The sequence below is a fragment of the Lithobates pipiens genome, unplaced genomic scaffold (assembly GCF_037356315.1).
Source record: "Lithobates pipiens isolate NorthernLeopardFrog02 unplaced genomic scaffold, aLitPip1_a1.2 Scaffold_8, whole genome shotgun sequence".
NCBI classification, from domain to species: Eukaryota; Metazoa; Chordata; class Amphibia; order Anura; family Ranidae; genus Lithobates; species Lithobates pipiens.
The window spans coordinates 417,438,427-417,460,803 of NW_027507903.1; the positions used below are offsets into that span (position 1 = coordinate 417,438,427).

The 22,377-nt window shown below is 40.1% G+C and overlaps 1 protein-coding gene across 2 annotated transcripts in view; it reads right to left on the reverse strand.

Annotated features, from left to right (window-relative positions):
- ARAP3 (ArfGAP with RhoGAP domain, ankyrin repeat and PH domain 3) overlaps positions 1–22,377 on the reverse strand; it is a 149,892-nt gene that overhangs the window by 119,262 nt on the left and 8,253 nt on the right. For both annotated transcript variants that reach the window (XM_077474240.1, XM_077474239.1), the window contains exons 2-3: positions 10,838–10,899; positions 6,700–6,770 (exon numbers count right to left, since the gene is read on the reverse strand). In XM_077474240.1, coding sequence (XP_077330366.1) covers positions 6,700–6,770; positions 10,838–10,899 — 133 coding nt within the window. The remainder of the gene's footprint in view (positions 1–6,699; positions 6,771–10,837; positions 10,900–22,377) is intronic.

Consider the following 22,377-nt stretch of genomic DNA (forward strand, 5'->3'; position numbering starts at 1 on the left):
TTGATGCATTATTATTTTATGGTATACCTGTAAAGACATCAAAATAATGTACCAGAATAAAGTGGTTGTAAACCCATTACAGCCACTTTAACCTACAGGTAAGCCTAGATTAAGGCTTACCTGTAGGTGAAATTAACCCTAAAAGGTTTAGGAGATATTTGCAGGAATAGCAGGACCGATATCTACGATGCATGCGCCGTAGACATCGGGCACTGGCGTAGTCAGCATGATGTTTCTAATGGCCATGCCATTTTGTGCACCAGCACGCATGCGCGGGAGTGACATCATTGCGGCTCCGGCCAGTCACAGTGCCGGTGTCTTGTCATATAAGGTCCCCCATCCGATAGTGTCCGCTGTGTACTGCGCATGCGCAGTACATAGCAACACAGATTCCGAAAATTGCCGAGGATGAACGGCACCTGCGCCGTGAGTCCAGGTTCCATCCCCACTATCCAAGTGGACATAGAGTAGGAATATAAAAGAGCCGAGCACAGCGAGGCCGAGCCCGAAGCGTGGCGAGCGAAGCTCGCCCACGAGGGGCCCTCTAATATTCACAACCCTATGTCCGCTTGGATGGTGGGGCTACCACCTCCACTCACGGCGCAGGCGCCGTTCAACTTCGGAGATTTTCCGAAGCTTCGCCTGCACGCGCAGTACGGGGCGGACGCTTTATGATGGCCGGACACTATATGGCACAACACCGGAGCCGCGATACCCGGAAGTCACTCCGGGATAGATGGTGGAGTCAGAGGAGGCGAATGAGGGCTGATGGCGGGGCTTCGATCTCAGGTAAGTAATTCATAATGAGCTAGTATGCTATGCACACTAGCTCATTATGCCTTGCAGGGTGTATTTTTTTTTTTTTTAAGAGCCTTTACTTCCTCTTTAATTCTGATCAATGCATGTCCAAAAATGATCAATGCATTCCAGTCAAAAGAAACAAGAGGAAAGTTTTTATTACTGATTGTGTTCAAGTTCTACAGACTTGTTCTCATCACCCGCCTTTGGGCTTCTCACTTTCTAAGCAATAAATAAAATCCTACCAAGAGGCTGGGTCACACTATACGTTAAGCACTCGCTCCCAGCATCACAGGAGTGATCGCTCTCCCTCACTCAAAACCCATGCATGCACAGTGCGCCCCCCCAGTAGAGGCAGGATTAAATGCTGGGGGTGACTTGTTAGTGCACCCAACTACTAGGCAAGACAAAGCTGTGGGAGTTCAAATAGGTTTTGGAGTTGGCACTCTGTTATGGCATTTAAACTAAGCAAAATGTGTCCAAGCTGCTCAGTTTTCCTTAACCAACTGGGACTCCCTTACTGCCTAGTCGATTTTATGTAAAAGTAAACTTTACCTATAGGGATGTTTTTTTTTTGGTGTTTTTTATCATGAAAAAAGTGAAGCTTTTCTGAAAACAGATCCTGTTTCTTTATACGTATGACACGTCAGGAAGACTTTAATAAGAATTTAATTTGTTTAATTCTGTGATTACTTCAATTCAATGCAGTGATTACTATTTCTGTAGGACAGAAGCAGAACTTGTGTATGTAAAGCACAAATATGGCTAACACCATGTACATATATATGATTTAAAGTTATACATAGAAACACTGTTTTTAAAACATTAAAGTATATTTAGGATTGTGTACATCAAGCTGATCCTTTTTACATAAATATTTAAAAACCCCAAAATGACTATACATTCCCTTTAACTGACTCACACAGATATACTGCGGCACAATGGCTCTCCTGGGTGAAAACCCTGTATGGGTACGTCCTTCCCTTTTAGAGCCGCCAGATGGCACGAGCGCGAGCCCGATGCATGGCGCATGCCGCTGGCCACGCGTGATTGTGTGCACGAAAGCCAGCATAGGGATTTGTGTGTGTAAACACACAAATCCCTGTTCTGTCAGGGGAGAGGAGACATATAATTTCTTCCTACTAAGTAGGAACAGCAATATGTCTCCTCCCCTAGTCAGTCCTATCCCCATATAGTTAGAACACACTTTTAACCCCTTTATCGCCGCCTAGTGTTAACCCCTTCTCTACCAGTGACATTTACACAGTAATCAGTGCATTTTTAGAGCACTGATTGCTGTATAAATGTCAATGGTCCCAAAAATGTGTTAAGTGTCTGATCTGTCCGTCACAATGTCGCAGTACTGCTAAAAATTTCAGATCACCACCATTACTAGTAAACAAAAAAAATAAATAAAAATGCCATAAATCTTTCCCTTAGTTTGTAGATGCTATAACTTTTGCACAAACCGATCAATATACGGTTATTGCGATTTTGTTTACCAAAATGATGTAGAAGAATATTTATTGGCCTAAACTGATGAAGAAATTTGTTTTTGAAAAAAAAAATTTGGGAGATATTTATTATAGCAAAAAATAAAAAATATTGTTTTTTTTTAGTGCAAAAAATAAAAATCGCAGAGGTGATCAAATACCACCAAAAGAAAGCTCTACTTGTGGGAAAAAATGTTGTTTGAGTACAGCATTGCATGACCACGCAATTGTCAGTTAAAGCGACGCAGTGCCAAATTGTAAAAAGTGCTCTGATCAGGAAGGGGGTAGGCTGAAGAGCAAACCAACCTATCGGTAGAATAAACTTTATAAATTGCCTATATAACTTAGTACCAGTAACTACATTTGTTAGCAGATACTTTTACATGTGTGGAGTGCCCCAGTTCACTGAAGACATATTTGAAAACATATTTTTTTGTAATTTCTTCACACAAGCGGAATGTCCGACAGAAAAAGTCAGATGGAAGCTTTTCATTGTATATTCCGATCGTGTGTATGCCTCATTTAACTTTTTTTAAGGAAAATTCTGATGGACCTAGAAATAGAACATGTTTTAAATATATCCGATGGAACCAATTCCTATTGGGAAAACTGCTCGTCTGTATGCTGTTCCGATGGGCCAAAAACGGCGCATGCTCTGAAGCAAGTACGAGATGGAAGCTATTGGTTACTGAACTTCCTTTTTATAGTCCTGTCATACGTGTAGTATGTCACCGCACTCTGAACGACCGGACTTTAGTGTGATCGTGTGTACGCAAGACAGTTTCAGTGGAACGCCGTCAGATAAACCTTCAGAGTTTACTCCGACGGGAAAACCGGTCGTGTGTACGTGGCATTAGAGACAACATCAAGCTTTGGCTTGCCCTCTGCCGCTTCTTGAAAACCACTGTTTAGAAGTTAGATGGGCCATGAACTAGACGTTTTCTAGAAAAGCCGAGATTTGCACAGTATGAGTTTCCAGGTTCTCAAGGTGCCATGGCACACATGTAGTTGCTTTGAAGTCATGTAGACAGAATATGAAGTTTGTCCCACTGACAGAATAACTTGAAGTACAGATGCTGTATATACATGCTGTGTATACACATCTGTGTGACAGGTCTGTTTTTGCTGAGTTAAGGTGATCTAGCTATGATTTGAGATAAAGAGTTATATAAGGCAGGTTCTTTTCCTCTATCAAGATTTTTATTTGCTTTGTATCATTCACTGTGTCCTCCTATTATGCTGTCTTAAGTCTTAACAAGTATGGTAATCTAAACTTTTTTGATTTTTGTGTTTTATATTCTTGATTTAAGATATATACACAGCATAAAAATCTCGTGCTTGCATCAGTACTTCTTTTTCTTTGTTTAAAGTGGTGGTGGAGATATTCTTGAATTTAACTTTATATGTGGTTAATCCTGTGAATCTGCAACAGGAATCCAAAGCATGTACCTCAGGTATGCATGCATACCTTTCAAGCTCTTCTCAAGCACATTAGAATCCCTAAAATCCAAAATGCCCTGATATACAAATATCTGGCAGCTTCAAAGATTTATTATAATAGTCCCAATTCTGTTCTCTCCTCTCATATATTTATTATAATAGAATGCCAGTAAAGGTAAGCTTGCTTAAATGTGGAAGACTGAGTTGTATGAATAAGTTATTGTATGAATAAATTCTATATACCAATATTGTAATACTTAGGGTTATGGAATATATGATGTACAGCATAGCATTCAAAGTGGATCGCTATGTAGTATGTCATGTATTACACAGCATGTGCAGCATGGATAGTTTGGAGAATGTAACTTACAGTACAAACAGAATGAGCATATTTTAGCAACTATGATAGTATACTTGGAGCTCTCTGTCTGCAGCACACAACACCTCTAACTGTGATGTGTGAAAAGGTGTGGGTTGGGCCACCTCTCACTCATGTCCTGGGTTTCTCCTTTAATATAAAGCTAGTTTTAAAAGGCTGGGAGCACGACATTCAAATTGTATGGTGCTTTAGGTTTTATTTTGAAACATCCAATGTGTTTGAGGGGCTCAGCTCTCCTACTTCATCAGGGCTAAAATCTAAACAATAGTGAAAATACAAAAAAAAAAATTAAATATGATAAGAGTTGTATAAATATATAAAGTAGAAATACCTTGATGTATTGTTATTAGAGCCAAAAAGACACACACCATTGTTCAATTAAGAAGTATACAAAACCAACCCCCCCCCCCCCCCAAAAAAAAAACACACGTGTGTTAACCAGTTCCCACCCCAACTACAGCAAAATGGCAGCCGGGTGGGACTTTCGTTGATCCAGGTGGATGTCATATGTGTGACGTGATCTTTCACTGGTTGTGTCCACTGGATGCAACGTACCCTCCTGCTGCTGGTACCATGTGACCGCTGTGACCAATCACAGCAGATCACATGACAATTGTAAAATTGTGTTGCTAGCTGTGATTGGTCACAGTGATCACATGGTACAGATAAGGCCAATCATAGCCCACCTGTACCATGTGATTAGCTGTGGACAATCACAGGTAATCACAACAAAAAACTGAGTGAATTGATTTCATTCAGTAAAATGCTTGGTTGTTGCAATGACATTCGTTGCTGTAAGCAATTATAATGTGCAAAAAAAATACTAATCACTTCCCCAAAGCAGTACAATGTTACTATGGTAACATTATATTGCTCTGGCCACAGTGTGTTAAAAAAAAATCATAAAAAGGGAAAAGAAATGTAATAAAAAGAAAAAGATTTTTCAAACAAAATGATAAAAGTTTAGCTAGGGTCATTGTCATTTAAAGTGCGACAGCGCGGAAAGCTAGAAATTGGCCTGGGCAGGAAGGGGGTAAAAGTGCCCGGTATTGAAGTGGTTAAGGCAACAAAACAATACAAGAACAAAAATAAGGAAAAAAAATAAGAAAAAAAACCCCAAATGTGTCCTTTTTTTAGGCAACAATACAACTCACGCAAAAAAAAACAACACACACACAATTGAGAAGTATATAATTCAGTCCATACAATCTATGAATAATACAATATTCTTGCAAGTAGTCTTTTAAAGGACTATACAAGCCGATATGACCATTTTTTCAAAACTTTAGTAAACTCCTCTGGGGGTCTACCCCGAGCAGCTTTTGGGACTGCAAAACACATTATATTATAAGCCTAAAAAAATAGCAGTTTTAACAGCACAGTGCTTGTGCTGTCTAACCTGCCCCTCTGGAAGCTGTAAAAAACCTGGCTGATCCTGCCAGTTTCTGCCCTCCCCCCTGTAAATTGACCACGGTTTATGATGGCTGCTGTGCCCTGACACTGTGATCAGTTTACATGCCTCTGTCATCCCGCTGTGTGTCCTCTGTGCTCCCCCACCTCCTCCCCTCCCTGCCTGTGAGCCCAGGAGTCTGTGTCTATGCCCCCCCCCCCCCCCCCCCCCCCACACGCTGTTAATAAAATACAAAAATGTTTTTAAAAAAATCGCTGCCAACCCCTCTCTTATAAAGTGGAAGTCCATGCAAAAACTAAAAACCCTGCATCTATTGTAACCAACACTCTAACACTAACCTATCTAGCCCTGCAAAGAAAAAAATCAATATACATACCTTTTCTGCAGGTGATCCGACCCGATCTCCAGCGGCAGAAGCTCTGCTGAGTACACGTTCGAAATTAGTGGGAAGTGACATCACTCAAAGAGTAACGATGGGGCTACTGTTGACGGACTCTGCACCCACCCTGACAGCTCAGGGTGGGATCAGAGCTTCCGCTGCTGGAGATCGGGTAGGATCGCCTGTAGAAAAGGTATGTATACTCATTTTTTTCTTTTCAGGGTTAGATAGGTAAGTGTTGGTGGCTATAGATGCTGGGATTTTAGTTTTTGCGTGGACATCCACTTTAAGCTTCCATACTGCGCTGTGTCATTGTTAGAAACAAAGCCTCTAAATACCTTTTTGTGAAGTATCTTCAGGCCGGTCACACGACTCCCGACCACTTTGATACTCTGATCCGGGGCTACAGTGGGAGGAGCCGAGCGGCCAGCTCAGCGGTCAAGTGACTCCCGGCTGACGTCAGAGGGAGAGCTCGGCTCCTCCTGCTGTAGCCCTGGTTCGAAGTATTAGAGCAGCCAGGAGTCATGTGACCAGCCTAAAGATACTTCACAAAAAGCGTAATTAGAGGCTTTGTTTCTAATAAACAATGACACAGAGCAGGATGGAAGCTTAAAAAGAGAGGGACTGGCAGAAAATCCGAATGTAGGGTTACTAAACCTTTAAGTGCTCCTACATCTCAAAGAATTAATATAAGTGGGATAATATGTGGGATACATTGGATGCTTAGCATGCTCATAAAAGTACAACATTATATATTTATCTATCTATCTATCTATTAAGAATAAACCAAAATTCTTACCTTTGTTTCCTGAGTCTGAGAGATTCGGTTGAAGACAGTTTCACAGTAAGGGTTTAACTCTTCAGCTGTTACTAAAGTAAAACATATACAATTAAATATACAGGAAACAATAACAGCTTGTTTCAATTTACCATAACATTCTGGGGTTGATTTACTAAAGGCAAAAAGGCTATTCACTTTGGAAGGGGATTTTTACTTTGCAAGAGATATTTCCCTAAGCTAAATGAATATTGTAAAAATCCACTTTGCCAAGAAAACCCAATCACATGCAAGAAAAATTAAAAACTTAAAACAAATCAGTATGTTGCTTGCAAAAGATTGGATGATAAAAGACAGCAGAGCTACACATCATTCACTTAGCTAAGGGAAAATTCCCTTGCACAGTGATCAGACTTTGCCTTTAGTAAATCAACCCCTTTGCCGCATACAAGCTTTCCACTGCAACAAACTACAATACACTAAACCACATCACACACACAAAGTGCATTAAAAAATATATCCAAACAGTAAGTAAAAAGGTGTATTTAAAATCTGTGTCTTAAAGAAGCTCAAACAGTATAACAAAATCAGATTTCCTTGGATTGTCTATATCCAAAACAGCTTTCCTTTTTTTGTTGGATAGAGTGGAGAGAGATTAGAATGTCTGTCGGTTTTTTATTGCTGTCTGTATCCCTGTTAAGGAGATTAACTCACTCGATTTGTCCTGTTTACCATTAGTAAAAGAAAATCCCAAATTTTGGACTGTCCCCAGAAAAGTAATAGGGGGGAAATCTTCCAATGGGAACACTAGATCTGGCAACCAGGGAGTCTCCAAGAGATTGTCCAAGTGGAGCTTCACCCAAAAGGGAAAGCTCAGCTTACTATCCCCCCCCCCCTCCGCTGCCACATTTGACACCTTTTCGGGGGAGGAGTGGGGGAGGAGCAGTTACCTGGTTTTGACAGTTGTCAAAGTTTGGCTGACTCATTTGGAAGTTCGGCCCCTCCTCCTTCCCCCGCTGTTGGTCCATTCACAAAGCACAGCGCACTTTGCAAATGCGCAGTAGGGAACTGCCTGTGAAGCCACAAACCTTCACTGCCAGTTTCCCTTACCCAAGATGGCGGTGGAAGCACCAGAGCCAATTGAAAAATTGGCTCGGGGTGGAGACACAGCTGGATTCGTGGACAGGTAAGTGTTCTAATATTAAAAGTCAGCAGCTACATTACTTTTTTTTCTGAAGGAGCTCCGCTTTAAGTTGCAGGGATTTACCCTCACTTCTTGTTTGGCTATGGTACAGGAAGTGAAGGAAAAACTCCAAAATGGGACACAGATGGTGAAAAAAAAATCTGACAGGGGTTTTAACCCTGCCTTACTCCATGCAAAATGAAATAAAAGTTTTTCCTATAGATCTACTTTAACCCTCTTTAATCGATTTCTTTTGCCCCCATATATTAATAATTAATTTGTGCAATGGAATGCAAATGCAAATGAATCTAATGAATCTTTGTCTGGATTGCAAGTAACAATATGAAGCTCAAAGTAGCATCCCTTTCATGTACTAAATACAGCTCGCCCTACTTAATGAAAAGCGCACAGTCCAAAGCTGACCATGCCTATAGGAGGTTTTATAAGTACAGTAATACTACAAAGACCCATTCAAAAAGCAAAACTTGTAGCTTTATTTAAGCCTTTGGATCTGCATAATCGATGACTTGATAAGGGATAGGTACAAGGTTTTAACTTCATTTGTAGATGCATGCAACGGAAAAGTCTCTGTTTAGATTTAAATTTAATAGTTAAAGTGTATCCAATCCCAAGAACAAACATTTAATATACTGAAGCTTATCAGTCCTTATATGTGATGATTGCATTAGTTTCCTTTTTTGGGTATTTTTTCTTCTATATCCTTCTGTTAATCATGCTAATAACACAATCTATTGTAATTATGGAGGGAACCATGGTTGTCAATAAGCTTCTTAGTCTAATGTGGACTCCTATTTTTACAAAGGATTTGTGGTAATAGTTTGTGTAGTGCTTTACAATAACAAGGGAGACAATTCAGTTACAATACAAATTAAATGCCTCAGTTCAAACTAGATTGAGAGGCACCATTGATACCCGAACTACATTCAAAATGCACTGACCTTGTGATATCCAGTGCAACCTTAGTGACACCCCAAATGCAGGATGCAAACGCAGTGCGTTTGACTGCAGCGGATCACATGGTACAAAACGACCATGTGATTGGGTTGCAGTATGATCCCAAAATTGCTGCAAGCGTGATGGATGTGGTGTGATCTGAGCCCATTCAAAATGAATGGGCACAAATCACACCGCACTAAATTGCCTCTGAATTGTACAAGAATGCTGTGCAGTTGCTGTGCGATTCATAGTGGGAACCTAAAATAACAGGGCCCTGCTTGTGTAGTTCACAAAAGGTAACTGGGAAAACGAATATATGATTGTTTGTACTTGCTTAAAATGTACCTAATCTGAAAAAAAGTAACTCAAGCAGTTGCTACACCTAAGGACTAGTAAACTGCAATATATTAAATATTTGTTTTTGGGTTTAGATATCATTGAATCTTATGATATTACTCATATATAAGGTATATTGTGTAGTTCATCCCACTTGATATCCGTGCCACCATATGAACACCATTGGTTCCGGTGACAATGTGCAGTATATTCAAAATTATATATATATATATATATATATATATATATATATATATATATATATATATATATATATATATATATATATATATATATATACCCTATCAAAAGTATTGGGACACCTGCCTTAACACACACATGAACTTTAATGGCATCCCAGTCTTAGTCCGTAGGGTTCTATATTGAGTTGGCCCACCCTTTGCAGCTATAACAGCTTCAACTCTTCTGGGAAGGCTGTCTACAAGGTTTAGGAGTGTGTCTATGGGAATGTTTGACCATTCTTCCAGAACCTCATTTGTGAGGTCAGACACTGATGTTGGAGAGAAGGCCTGGCTCGCAGTCTCCGCTCTAATTCATCCCAAAGGTGTTCTATCAGGTTGAGGTCAGGACTCTGTACAGGCCAGTCAAGTTCCTCCACCCCAAACTTGCTCATCCATGTCTTTATGGACCTTGCTTTGTGCACTGGTGTGCAGTCATGTTGGAATAGGCAGGAGCCATCCCCAAACTGTTCCCACAAAGTTGGGAGCATGAAATTGTCTAAAATGTCTTGGTATGCTGACGCCTTGGAACTAAGGGCCAAGCACAACCCCTGAAAAACAACCCCACACCATAATTCCCCCCTCCACCAAATTATTTGGATCAGTGTACAAAGCAAGGTCCATAAAAAGATTTATGCGCAAGTTTGGAGTGGAGGAACTTGACTAGCCTGCGCAGAGTCCTAACCTCAACCCAATAGAACACATTTGGGATGAATTAGAGCACAGACTTCAAGTCAGACCTTCACTAAAACATCAGTACCTGACTTCACAAATGAGCTTCTGGAAGAATGGTTAAACATTCCCATAGACACACTCCTAAACCTTGAGGACAGCCTTCCCAAAAGAGTTGAAGCTGTTATAGCTGTAAAGGGTGGGCCAACTCAATATTGAACCCTACGGACTAAAACTTGGATGCCATTAAAGTTCATGTACGTGTAGAGGCAGGTGTCTCCATACTTCTGGTAATATACTGTATCTATTAAAGTGTTTGTAAACCCTTTACAACCACTTTAAACTACAAGCAAGCCTATAATTAGGCTTGCCTGTAGCTGCACTGGATATCTCCTAAACCTGCATGGTTTAGGAGATATCCCTGTATATGCATGTGCCGACGTCATGCGGCACATGCACACTTAAGCCAACTGAAGCAATGGCAGTACGTGCCGTTGCTTCAGCTGTACTGTGCCGTTTGCGGCAGCTCCCGCGCACATGCGCGGGAGTGACGTCATTGCGGCTCTGGCCATTCACAACGCTGGAGCCGTGATACCCGGTAGCAAGCCCCGGGCGATGCATAGTAGCCCATTATGCTTTACCTTTGCAGGGAAAAGAGGAAGTAAAACCCACCAGGGTTTACTTCCTCTTTAACAAGAATTATAAGGTGGCAGCAAGTTTCCACTGTGCCCTGCTGCCTTCATCTGCTAAAAAAGTAACAAAGACTTCTTACCTAAACTAGAGATGGGTCTTTCCGGCACCACTGGCAATTCTGCTTCTGAAGAACCCGGGCAACTTAAAAAAAATATTAATACAGTTTAATATAATGATTGTTATTATAGACATTAAATGTGCTTCTGAACTTTTTTGGCATAACATTTGTATCTTTCCTTAGCATGTAACATTAAGTGATATTAAAACCCTCAGTTAAATTCTGGAATAAAACCATCTTAAGGCCTGGTTCACACTAGTGCGATGCCAGATTCCGCAAGTAATTCACATTGCGGTGCAGATCACATGTGATGTCTGTGCAATGCAATTTCAGCCATACAAACTGTATGGCTGAAATCGCATTCACACCAAAATGGCACAGGACCCTTTTTTCGGTTCGCAGTGGAATCGGAATGCATGGGTGTTCACACCTATGCCATCCAATTCCTGCACCATTTCACAGTTTCTGTGAACTGATCTGGGGGTGTTGTTAACATTACATTGACACCCGCAGTGGTTCGCAGATCTTAGTGTGAACCAGTGTGCGATTCAAGTGCGATGCAAGAACCCACACTGGATTCACAGGGTTCTCGCATCGTACTAGTGTGAACCGGCCCTAAAACTGATGAGGGTTTAATACGCCTTTAACATATAGTGGTTTGGTACATTATTTTTTACATGATTTCTTTTTTGTATTCATTTTTCTTTTTTATTAATTACAGGTATTTTTATATTGCACAGTACTTTCTACCTATTGTACATTCACATCAGTCCTTCGCCCAAGGAGCTTAAAATTCAACATTCCTATCTCACATGCATGTTTTATCTGCCAAATGATTTATATTTCTATCCATCCAGCAATGAGATTTACACAGCTCTGCACAGCACAGCCTTTTCCGGCAGGGCTGTTTTTTCTCTACACAGTTAAGTAACAATTTTTATGTGCAACATGAATTAAATATCTCTGTTATCGTCGATGGATATACAAAAAGTTTAGATAATACTAATATATATATATATATATATATATATATATATACATTATAAATACATTTCATCCATACTCTCCTGAGGAAGTAAATGCAATTCACAAAATGTGTAGAGAGAACACATTCCCATTGAAATATATGCTGTACTGAACAGTAATGAACAGTTATGTGGTCAAGTATGACATAAGGAGGGACTGTGAGTTGAAGTCAAATCATTAGTGCATGCAGTAACATATGGGATATATGGGATATGGAATATACGATCTTATCTGGTGATGTATAACAAACATGTTATTCTTTTACAATAAAAATGTAGGTTTACTAAATCATTGTGGATCCATATTTGGTGCCAAGATAGTTCTAAATGTCTATGTTCAGAATTCATACAATTTGTAATAGGGGTGGTGGCACTCTCATTCAAACCCACTAGAGAGCTTTGGGGGGTAATGTAACAAAGTAACACTGTCAGATCTTTTCTCTCCCCCAGCTAGTGATTGGACATAAATGGAGAAGCAGCAGACTGATAAGTTCATCTCTCTGTCACTCTACTCTGTCCTCCTGTCGGTATGTTCCATTTTGGTACTGCAACATAACTAAATAGCTCCTCGTGCTGCTTCCCAGCAAAAATAAATTGCTTCATGTATTAATGAATGCAGAGCTACTGTATATTCCTTTGCATTATTATACCTGCCTGGAGTGCAGCTTTAAATATAAAAAGATTGCATATTAAAGTGGGCCTTTCACCCAAATACTGTATATTTAACAGCTTTATGGTAGCCCCCTACCCCCAACCTAAAATCTAAGGTCTCTTCAGGTTTCAAAGGATACCGCAAGGAGGCTGAGTAATGTCTGCATCACCTAGGCAAGTATTCTGAAAGCTGGGTTATAAGGTAAGTATCTTTTACTTTCTTGCTAATGTTTTTTTTTGCATGTTACAAATAGAGACTTTAGATTTGGTGGTGGAGGACCAGCACAAAGTTGTTTGTTATATGTAAGTGAAAGAAGTCACCTTATTATTTGGAATTCTACTTTGTAGTAGGTTAAGCTTTAATTTTCACGTTTTCCAGGGAATTACATTGCTACAAAGTTACATACAGATATGGTTGACTTTATCTCAGTGACTCGTTAATTAAAGGAGGGCTCAGTCTAAAGTTTTATTCAGACAATTCAAACAAAAGGCAGGCAGCAACTGCTGTGTTGTCTCTTTAGCTAATCCATAGTACTCTGAGAATCCTTTATCACATGAAATGTTTCTTTTCAAAACAAAATTGTGTATAGATAGTAAAAGATGCAAATAAAACAACAATTTAAAAACTACATCTAGAAAAAGAAACAAAATAGACCTAAAACCACTTTCAACTTTGTGAAAACTAGCAGATGCACAGAAATAATACTTAAAAACATAATTAATTAAAAAAAAAAACAGTAATTTGTTGGTTGTAAAGAATAACAAAACCGTATTTTAAATACCAGGGAAAACTTTTTTTTTTTAAACAGTTATTTTCATAAAAATAAGGTGTCTTGCCTTTTCAGTTTAATTTATCAATTTATCTCAATTTTTTAGTGGCTACAACTTTATGAAAGTCAATGTTTACCTCTAGTATAGACCATGTAGTTTCAAATTATCCATGATGTAGCCACAATCAGAACCCAGAATACAAATGTTCTGCAAACAGCCCATCGTGTTTTTAAAAAAAAGTGTTACAAATAATGTGTTACAAGAAACAGAAGCACCCCCTGAAGGCCATGTACTTTGGGACACAGGTAGATTTAAACTTTTTTTATTGCTTCATCAGCACAGAGCTGAATACAGGTCCTCAACCATTGGAGAGTATGTTGTCCATTTATGACACTGTGAACATCGGTGATCCCGAGGATCGCCACTGATCACAGTCTATAAACGATTTATGAACCAGAGATAATTGGTTCATGTTCTCCCGCCGATGATCTCCGCAAACATAAAATCCTCACTGACTAAGAAACGGACAGTTTATGAAGCTGTGATCTGAGCGCTTCACTGGCGATCTCTGTCAGAATTCACACTCCCCAATTCACCAGCTCAGAATTGGAGAATTGGGGAGTGAAGAGAGAATCGCAGGGGATCCGAGGAGGAAAGAGGAAGATTATTAACTTCCTTCTTCCTCGATCAGACCCCCCAAGACAGTAACCATGTCCCCTTGTCATATTTAAGTGTGATGTGTATATATATATATATATATATATATATATATATATATATATATATATATATATATATATATATATATATAATGTGTGTTTATATATATATATCTATATATATATATATATATATATATATTATGTAGAGGGACTATTTATTTTATTAGCATTAACCACGCCGTCTGTCCGTGTACTGAGCAGTGATAATTTATCACTGCTTAATAAAATGACATTTTGTTGTTTCTGTGATTTTCTGGTACTGTAATCTCATAAAGTCTCATGAGATTCCAGTATCGGGGGCCATTCTCCACCATTTGAAGCATTTGTAGATCACTTCACTCCTCCAAAGCAGAAGGGATCTACAAAGCTTCATAAACTGGCACTCAGAGGAGAACGATCTCCTCTGAGAATGCCGGAGAATGAAGCAGTGAAATTTTTTCACTGCTTCATAAACGTACACCTTAATCCTGCTTGTCAAAAAAACGTCATAATAATTTAGAGCTGTAACAAACAGGTTTGTATCTGCATCTCCTAGAAACATTTAATGTCCATGCACACTAGGCACCTTAAAAAATACCAGAACCTCTGGCAGAAAAAAATGCTCCTAATGGCTTGAATTACACACGTGTTTATGTGCATTTGCCTTTATAATTGTTTTTTTCCCAAAACATTTCCCTCTGCTCACTGAACATGTCTAAAGGCCACTTTATGCATGCCGAGCATTTTTTCTGCCCGAAAGCTCCCAAATGTGCATGGACAGATTGACTAACATAGAGTTGTGAAAGAAAAAAAAATAACACACGCCTGCAAAAGCAGCATTTTTTATGCCCAGTGTGATTGACACCTAATACACAGAAGGACTGACATAGTCAGAAGGTACACATATTGTGGATTAAAACGGACCTTCACTTTTTTTATTACTCCAGCCCACCCGCCTGTCTCCATTCTAGCCTAGGCGAGCTTGTCGTGTCTCTCCTGCTGAAGCTTCCTGGGATATGCATGTAAGAAATCCCAAGAGGCATCGGCTTCCATACCCCAGACAGAGGAGAGCCGACCTTTCACTGCATCATCAGGGGACAAACTGTAAGAAGCCAGAAGAGGCAGCCAGCTTCTGAAGAGGAAAGTAAGACAAATGGTGGCATGGGACCAGGTATGCAGTGGCGGAGTGGCAGATTGAACAATGCTGGATTTGTTGGATGTGTGCGTACGTTAATTTAAGCTGTGAAAAAAAAAAACATGGGGTGCGTGGGATGCAGGGCCGTTTTTAAGGCAGGGCAAAAGGGGCAGCTGCCCTGGGCCCTGTCATTGTTGTGGGGCCCAAAGCAGATGCCTTATACTTGCCAACTATCCTGGATTAAATTCCCTTGTCCCTTGAGGTTTTAGTCATGTGCTGTGTCCCAATATCTTAGTGTGAAGTGCTGCTACTAATGCTGCCCAGCTCTGCCCTATTGTTGTATAAAGATGACTCACCTGCAGACACTGTGTTTACATGTACATTACCAACATTCATATGTAAATAGCGGTGACATTCATATGTAAATAGGGGTGGCCGACAGCATTGATATGTATATCATGCCCCCCTGAGGTCATATCCACAGTAATCTTTAGCAACCAATCAACAAGCAGAAATCATGTGCTGTAACGTCTAGCAACTAATCAGTGAGCGGTAATGATACACTGTAACCTCTGGCAACCAATCGCAATCGCTGCCTGATCTGATTCAGTAAACTGATTTTGAGTCTAGCTGCTATTTATTGTATGTCTCAGAGCAGGTGGAGAGCAAAACTGCATGGGGGGGGGGGGGCAAGAAAAGTTTTGCCCAGGGTCCAATCAATATCAAAGACGGCCCTGGTGGGGTGGGGTGGGGAAGTTCTTCTTTGAGGTTTCAATGGAGATCTCACAATTTATTTTTTGTTCAAAATGTGATACCCATGGCCGTCAGATTTTGTGTTATTGAAGTGATCTACAATGTGATTGGTTGCTATATGTTACTTCAGTTTTCTATATGGCTCTGCACTTTCCTGAAGAATGCTCTGCTCAAATCCTACTTTTTGTGGCTCCACCACAATGATAAAAATTATCATCTCAGATTAGGTTGATTAATTCATACAGAACAACTTGACACATTTAAAATAAATAATGACAAGAATACAACAAAGTGCTTGCATCATTTTTATTGTGTAAATTCTTAACCCAATTGGACAAAAAACAAATACAGAAATAAACTGAATCCATATTGTGCAACATAGAAAAGTGTACTAACAAAGAGGAGAAAATACCAAACTAACCAATCAATTAACAGCTATGAAACCAACTGATGGCTGGATTACACGCTGCATTTTCGGTCACTGTAAAGTTTTGATTAGATTGAAAAGACAGGTTGACTAAATTAGAAGCACATCAAATTGTTGTTAAAAAATCCAGTTTGTAAAGAAAGGGATCAATACTTACCTGTCCAATGTCATTAAAGGAGTTGAAAAGGCAGAAGATTTTTTTATCTTAATGCGTTCTATGCATTAAGATAAAAAACCTTCTCCCAGCACCCTCTAATTACTTACCTGAGCCCAATCTCTCTCCAACGATGTCCACGAGTTTCTTAGCTATCCAGGACTCTCCTCCTGATTGGCTGAGACACAGCAGCAGAGCCATTGGTTTATGCAGCTGTCAATCAAAATCAGTCAGCCAATCAGTGAGATAGAGGGCAGGGCCAGGTTGGGGCTCCATGTCTGAATGAACACAGAGAGCTGTGACTCAGCTCGGATGCCCCCATAGCAAGCTGCTTGCTGTGGGCGCACTCGACAGGAGGGAGAACTGAGGGACCTGAGAAGAGATGGATCCGGGCTGCTCTATGCAAATCCACTGCACAGTGGAGGTAAGTATAACATGTTTGTTATTTGAAAAAAAAAAGAGACTTTACAATCACTTGCTTTGCAATCGTATACACTATATAATTTTTTTCCCACAAAACTGGCATTGCCCTCTAAGCTGGCTATGCACAGCTTAGGCATGCCATACACGCATAGAATTTTTAAAGAATTTTCTTTTAAAAATTTCATCTAAGAATTTTAGTTAGAATTTCGCACCATTAGTGGGCTGCAGCAACAGCCGATTTTCGTGCGGCCATCGAATTTGAGTAATCGGGCATGTTGAAATTTTTTTGAAAAACAAATGATTTTCTAAGTGTTGATGGGAGAATCGTACGAGAAATGTAATTGAAAAAGAAATGCGCATGTGGAAGAAAAGAAGATTCCCAGAAAGAAAAGAAGATTCCCAGCAACAGCAGCAGTAGCAACAGGAGGCGAAATTGGAGGCTTGGTTGTTCGAATTTCGAAATCAATGGTGACACCATTAGATCATAAAATACACAAAATTTCAAATTTTCAAAAGAAAATTCTTTTGAAATTCGACCATGTATGCTAAACAGGCCAAAATTTGGGCCATGGGTAACTCTGTTGGCACAGCCAAGCTCTAAAAACTTTGAATGGAAAATCAAAGGAGATTGGTGGAAAATTGTCAAATGAACGCATCCTATCAGATGCAGACACTGTTTGGGTATTCAAGCAGCTGCGGGTGTCGTGGATTGAATAGTCAGCAGCGGAGATTCCTCCATCCATGCTATTTGGTGTAGATGGAAGGATCTATTAGGTTTTTCTTGTTTAGCCCATGGGCTGAAATCTATGTGTGTGTGACTAGCTATAGAAGTGTGTTGGATGCAAAAGGTTTTGATTGCACAGTTGCACTGAAATATTTTTCTGTTTCAGTAAAGCAAAGTAATTAGATATTCTGTAAAGGGCAGTGGCCTACAGCACTCAATAGGATTTCAGTTCTTACTGTAGTCAGCTAGTCTGAAAGTCTGAACGATTTCAAAAGACTATATCTGATTGGCTGATATTAAAAAGCCTGTTTGAGTCTGTTTAAAATATAATACTCTTTAGAATTGCAAGATCTGTTGGCAGGAAATAGGTGGGTCTATTAGTGTGCTTTATACTTTGTTTGATGCCTCTGATTTTGAGATCTACAGCTGAAGCTTCTGACCATAAAAATAGCAAAACATCATTTGAAACCAGAAAACTGTTGCAGACCTCAGAATCAAGGACATACAAAAAGAATGTGGCTTGTTGCACTCCCCCTGCCCTGGTATTCGGATCCAGCCAAAACTTTTTTTGTTTTAGCGTGAGGAAGGGCTAGAACCTCTGCTCGTTTTTTTTGTTGTTTTTTTAATCTTTGTCCTTAGGTCTCTTTCGTATTGTGCGGATCCGTTTTCAGACATCCGTTTGCTCAGCAGGGATCAATCCGTTGATCCCACTGAGCCGGCGAATGACAAGTCCATCTCGGCACACTGTGCAGAAACGGACCTGTCAGATTTCCGCTCTCTTCTATGGGGGGATCGGATGAAAATGGACCACCTGTCCAGTGTCATCCAATCCGATCCACCAGACGGATGGAAAATAGGGTTTCCATCTGTCTGGATTTAGCGGAGCGGATCGGATGTCAGCTGACATGTCACCGTTGACATCAGTCGCTCCAGAGCATCCGTTCAGGTCTGCCTGAAAAACTGAGCAACTACTTGAATCCCACATCAAATCTGCTTCCTGTTTCTCCCCTTGAGTTCTCGCTGAGTCAAACTTCCACAGTTCGAGACTCCACCGGCAATCACAATTTGGAAATATTGCCACATCTATTACTAGCTGATTTATACTATACTAGGAGTATCTACTCCTGAAGAAGTAAACAAATAGTCACAAAAGGTATTTCACACCTTTTTAGACCAAGTGATGTCATCACTGGGTTCCTGTGCTACTCTTGGCAATTTAGATGAATCATTGCGGGTGGGAAGGGCCAGCAGGGTGCTGTACACAGTGTTGTGAAAACACCACCCTGCCTCAGTACTCCTCCCAAGAGCCCTCATCCCTGTTGGAAGCATTGGCCTGGCTCTTGGGAGGCAATATCAATATGACTTGATAAGGGGGGAGTGGCCAATTCTAGGCAGGCTATATTTGCATGCAGACCTCCCTAAGCAACACCCACATGTAATGCAGAGACTCCATGATTAAAAGTACCAAAATCCAATTAATGAAAATCTGACCGTGTGTGGGATCCATCGGACTTTTTCCGTCAGATTTTCCGACACACAAAGTTTGAGAGCAGGATCTAAAATTTTCCTGACAATAAAATCCGATAGCATAAATTCCGATCGCGTGTAGACAATTCCGACGGACAAAGTGCCACTCATGCTCAGAATAAACTAAGAGACGAAAGCTATTGGCTACTAGCCCGTTTATAGTCCCGACATACGTGTTTGATGTCACCTCGTTCAGAATCGGATTTTGTGAAAACTTTGTGTGTCCGTGTGTATGCAAGACAAGTTTCAGCCAAAATCAATCGGATTTTGTGGTCGGAATGTCCGACCGTGTGTATGGGGCATTAAAGTGACATGGCAGGTCTGTTATGTGCAGGAGTTATGTCTACTTTATATCACTGGTCAGCAGAAATCCAGAAGGGTCAATGGTATAATGTATGACTTTGCCATGCTTTTGTATATAAGACATGACCTTCTGGGATATATCAATTACCATTCCAAGATGGTCTTCCTGGTACATAGTATTCAATAAGGCCCCTTTCACATGGATCTGATCCAGTTTTTCTCAGTAGGTGATCTCTCCGTTGATTCCTTTGTGAGCTGAGTGGAGCAGCCGGATGACAGGTCTGCATAAGTGGAGCGGATACTGACCCAGTCTGACCCAGCACTGGCTGTCCATTTACAAATGACTACCCTCCGATCCGATCTGACCAGATGGAGGGGAACAGATTTGTTTTTCCAGATCAGAATCGGAGATAGCTAGATATAAATGATCAAATGTCTGTTTGCATCCGATAGCCCATATAGGAGAATGCAGGATCCACTCAGGTTCACCTGAAAAACAGGCAGGCAGACTGATTGGACCTCTCGTGTGAAAGGGGCCTTAACCAGTGAGCAAAATAAATAATATCCATTTTAAGGGAAACTGTAGTGTATTTTCAGTATGCCCACAGTATTACATTTTTCCCTGTTCTACATTCTGATTACTATATTCAATATATATATATTTTTAAATTCTCCTATTACTGGTCAGGTACAATTTAGGTAGAATGAAGATAAGCAAATTTTTGTTCAACTTGTCCTGGGATATACACAGCTCTGGTAGACATCAGAGTCATGCTGGTGACCTGAGTTTTCTCCAATGCAGTTAAGACATTTAGCTAGGTCACCTCCATGCCCCAGCCCGTGATTGGCCTGTGAAGAACAGCAGCAGACTGATGAGCTAATGTCTGTGCTTTTTTCACCTATGTGAATATGCGTTATATATTTTCACATACAGCATACCTGATTGGCTCCCCCTCCCTCTAAGTGCAACTATCCAGGGAGTTAGAATTAATCGTAATGATGAGTGGAACTACCACCAACCTGCGCAAATGGCAAAGAAATCGTGTATGATAAATGTGAATTAATAACAATAGGAGCAGCACGTTGTAAGAAATGTAGAAGTGAAAAAATGAATTAAAATAAATTAAATGAATTGGTACTGCGCTTTCTTAAAATATATAGTAAATGTAAACAGTGCAAAAAAGTGCTAAAAAATTGCATAAACCAGTGACCGCAAACACAACAAATTAAAAATGATATATCCTATATATGCTTCTTAATGTAAGAGTCTGAGATGAAGAAGCAAAAAACACAACATAAAAAAATAATAAAAAAAACAAGGATCACACCAGCAAAAAGGAGTGTCCAAAATAAACAATTGGTGTATAATATCTTCCAATATTTGGCAACCAACAAAGGCATATGTCTTCCACCACCATCACCAGCCACACATCCTACTCACCAGAATAGACCTATGCAGGTACTAGTGAATGTGTTGCGGGGAACTCGATGTGGAATTGGTCATGACAAACCATCAGTGCCGTGGATTAAAAGAAGAAAAAGGCTCCCATGGTGAAGTATGTCAAAAATGTAATACAAAAACTGAGTAAAAACAAGTAAAATCTTGATAGCAGCTATGCAGTAAATACAACCATGTGTGTGGAGACGGCGTTAACGTTCCATCTGCGTTTCAATCGGCGGAAGTGATGTACAACGCTCAAGCCACCCTACGCATTTCTGTCAGCGTGCTCTGATGTCATCAGACCTCTGTGTTTTTTGCTTCTTCATCTCGAACTCTTACATTAAGAAGCATATATATGATATATCATTTTTAATTTGTTGTGCTTGTGGTCAGTGGTTTATGCAATTTTTAGCACTTTTTGCACTGTTTGCATTTACTATATATTTTGAGAGAGCACGGTTCCAATCAATTTAATTTATTTTAATAAATTGTTTCAAAGTTACAATTAATTGGCTGATGTAAGGACAAATCCAGCTACTTAAACTGGGTATATTTAAACATACATATACTATTTATTTAAATGATTTTCTTTTATATCTGCCTGGAGCTCAGATATACACTTACATAGAATCTATTCTGTGAGATCAAGTTAGGCCTGAGCTTTGCTTTGGCACTGAGAAAGATGAGCAGTAAAATGCTTTGTTCACACCAGGTGCAAAGACATGAGTTTTTCTGCATGTGTTTTGCAAGGGCACAAAGAAAGCAATTGTTCTCTATGTGCCCTGTTCACATCACAACACTGGTATCACGTGCAAAGTTTTATGTGCAAAAAAACCCCCAAAAACTGACATGACAATACCATCGTGGTGTGAACAGGGCAGAAAAGTAGGTGATGGCACAGGATGAGGTGTCTATCTGTGCATAAAAAAGGACATGCAAACTGATGTAAACTTGTGTCTCTGCAGGTGAAATCTGCAAGTTTTTCCAACAATGTTTAGGCATATATGGTGCACAGCGAGCATATGTTAGCCCTTGTACACACGGTCAGACATTCTGACAACCAAATCCGTTGGATTTTGTCCGACGGATTTTGTCCGACGGATTTTGTCCGAAACTGTTGCATACACACGGTCAGACAAAGTTGTTGGAAAATCCGATCGTTCAGAACGCGGTGATGTTATTTTGTTACGATGGGACTACGTTCAGGCTAGTAGCCAATAGCTTTGGTCTAGGAATTCGATCTGAGCATGCGTGGCACTTTGACCGATCGGAATTCTCTACAAACGATCGGAAAAAGTCAGATCGGATCATGTTGTCGCAAAATGTTATAGCCCTGCTCTAAAACTTTGTTCGTCGGATATTCTGACTGAAACAGTCCGATGGAGCCCACACAAAGTCGGATTATCCCACAACACGGTCCGATCGGACATTTTCCGTCGGAATGTCCAACCGTGTGTACAAGGCCTAATAGAGCTGCACGATTTTGGGTAAATGAGAATTACAATTTTTTTTTGCTTAGAATAAAG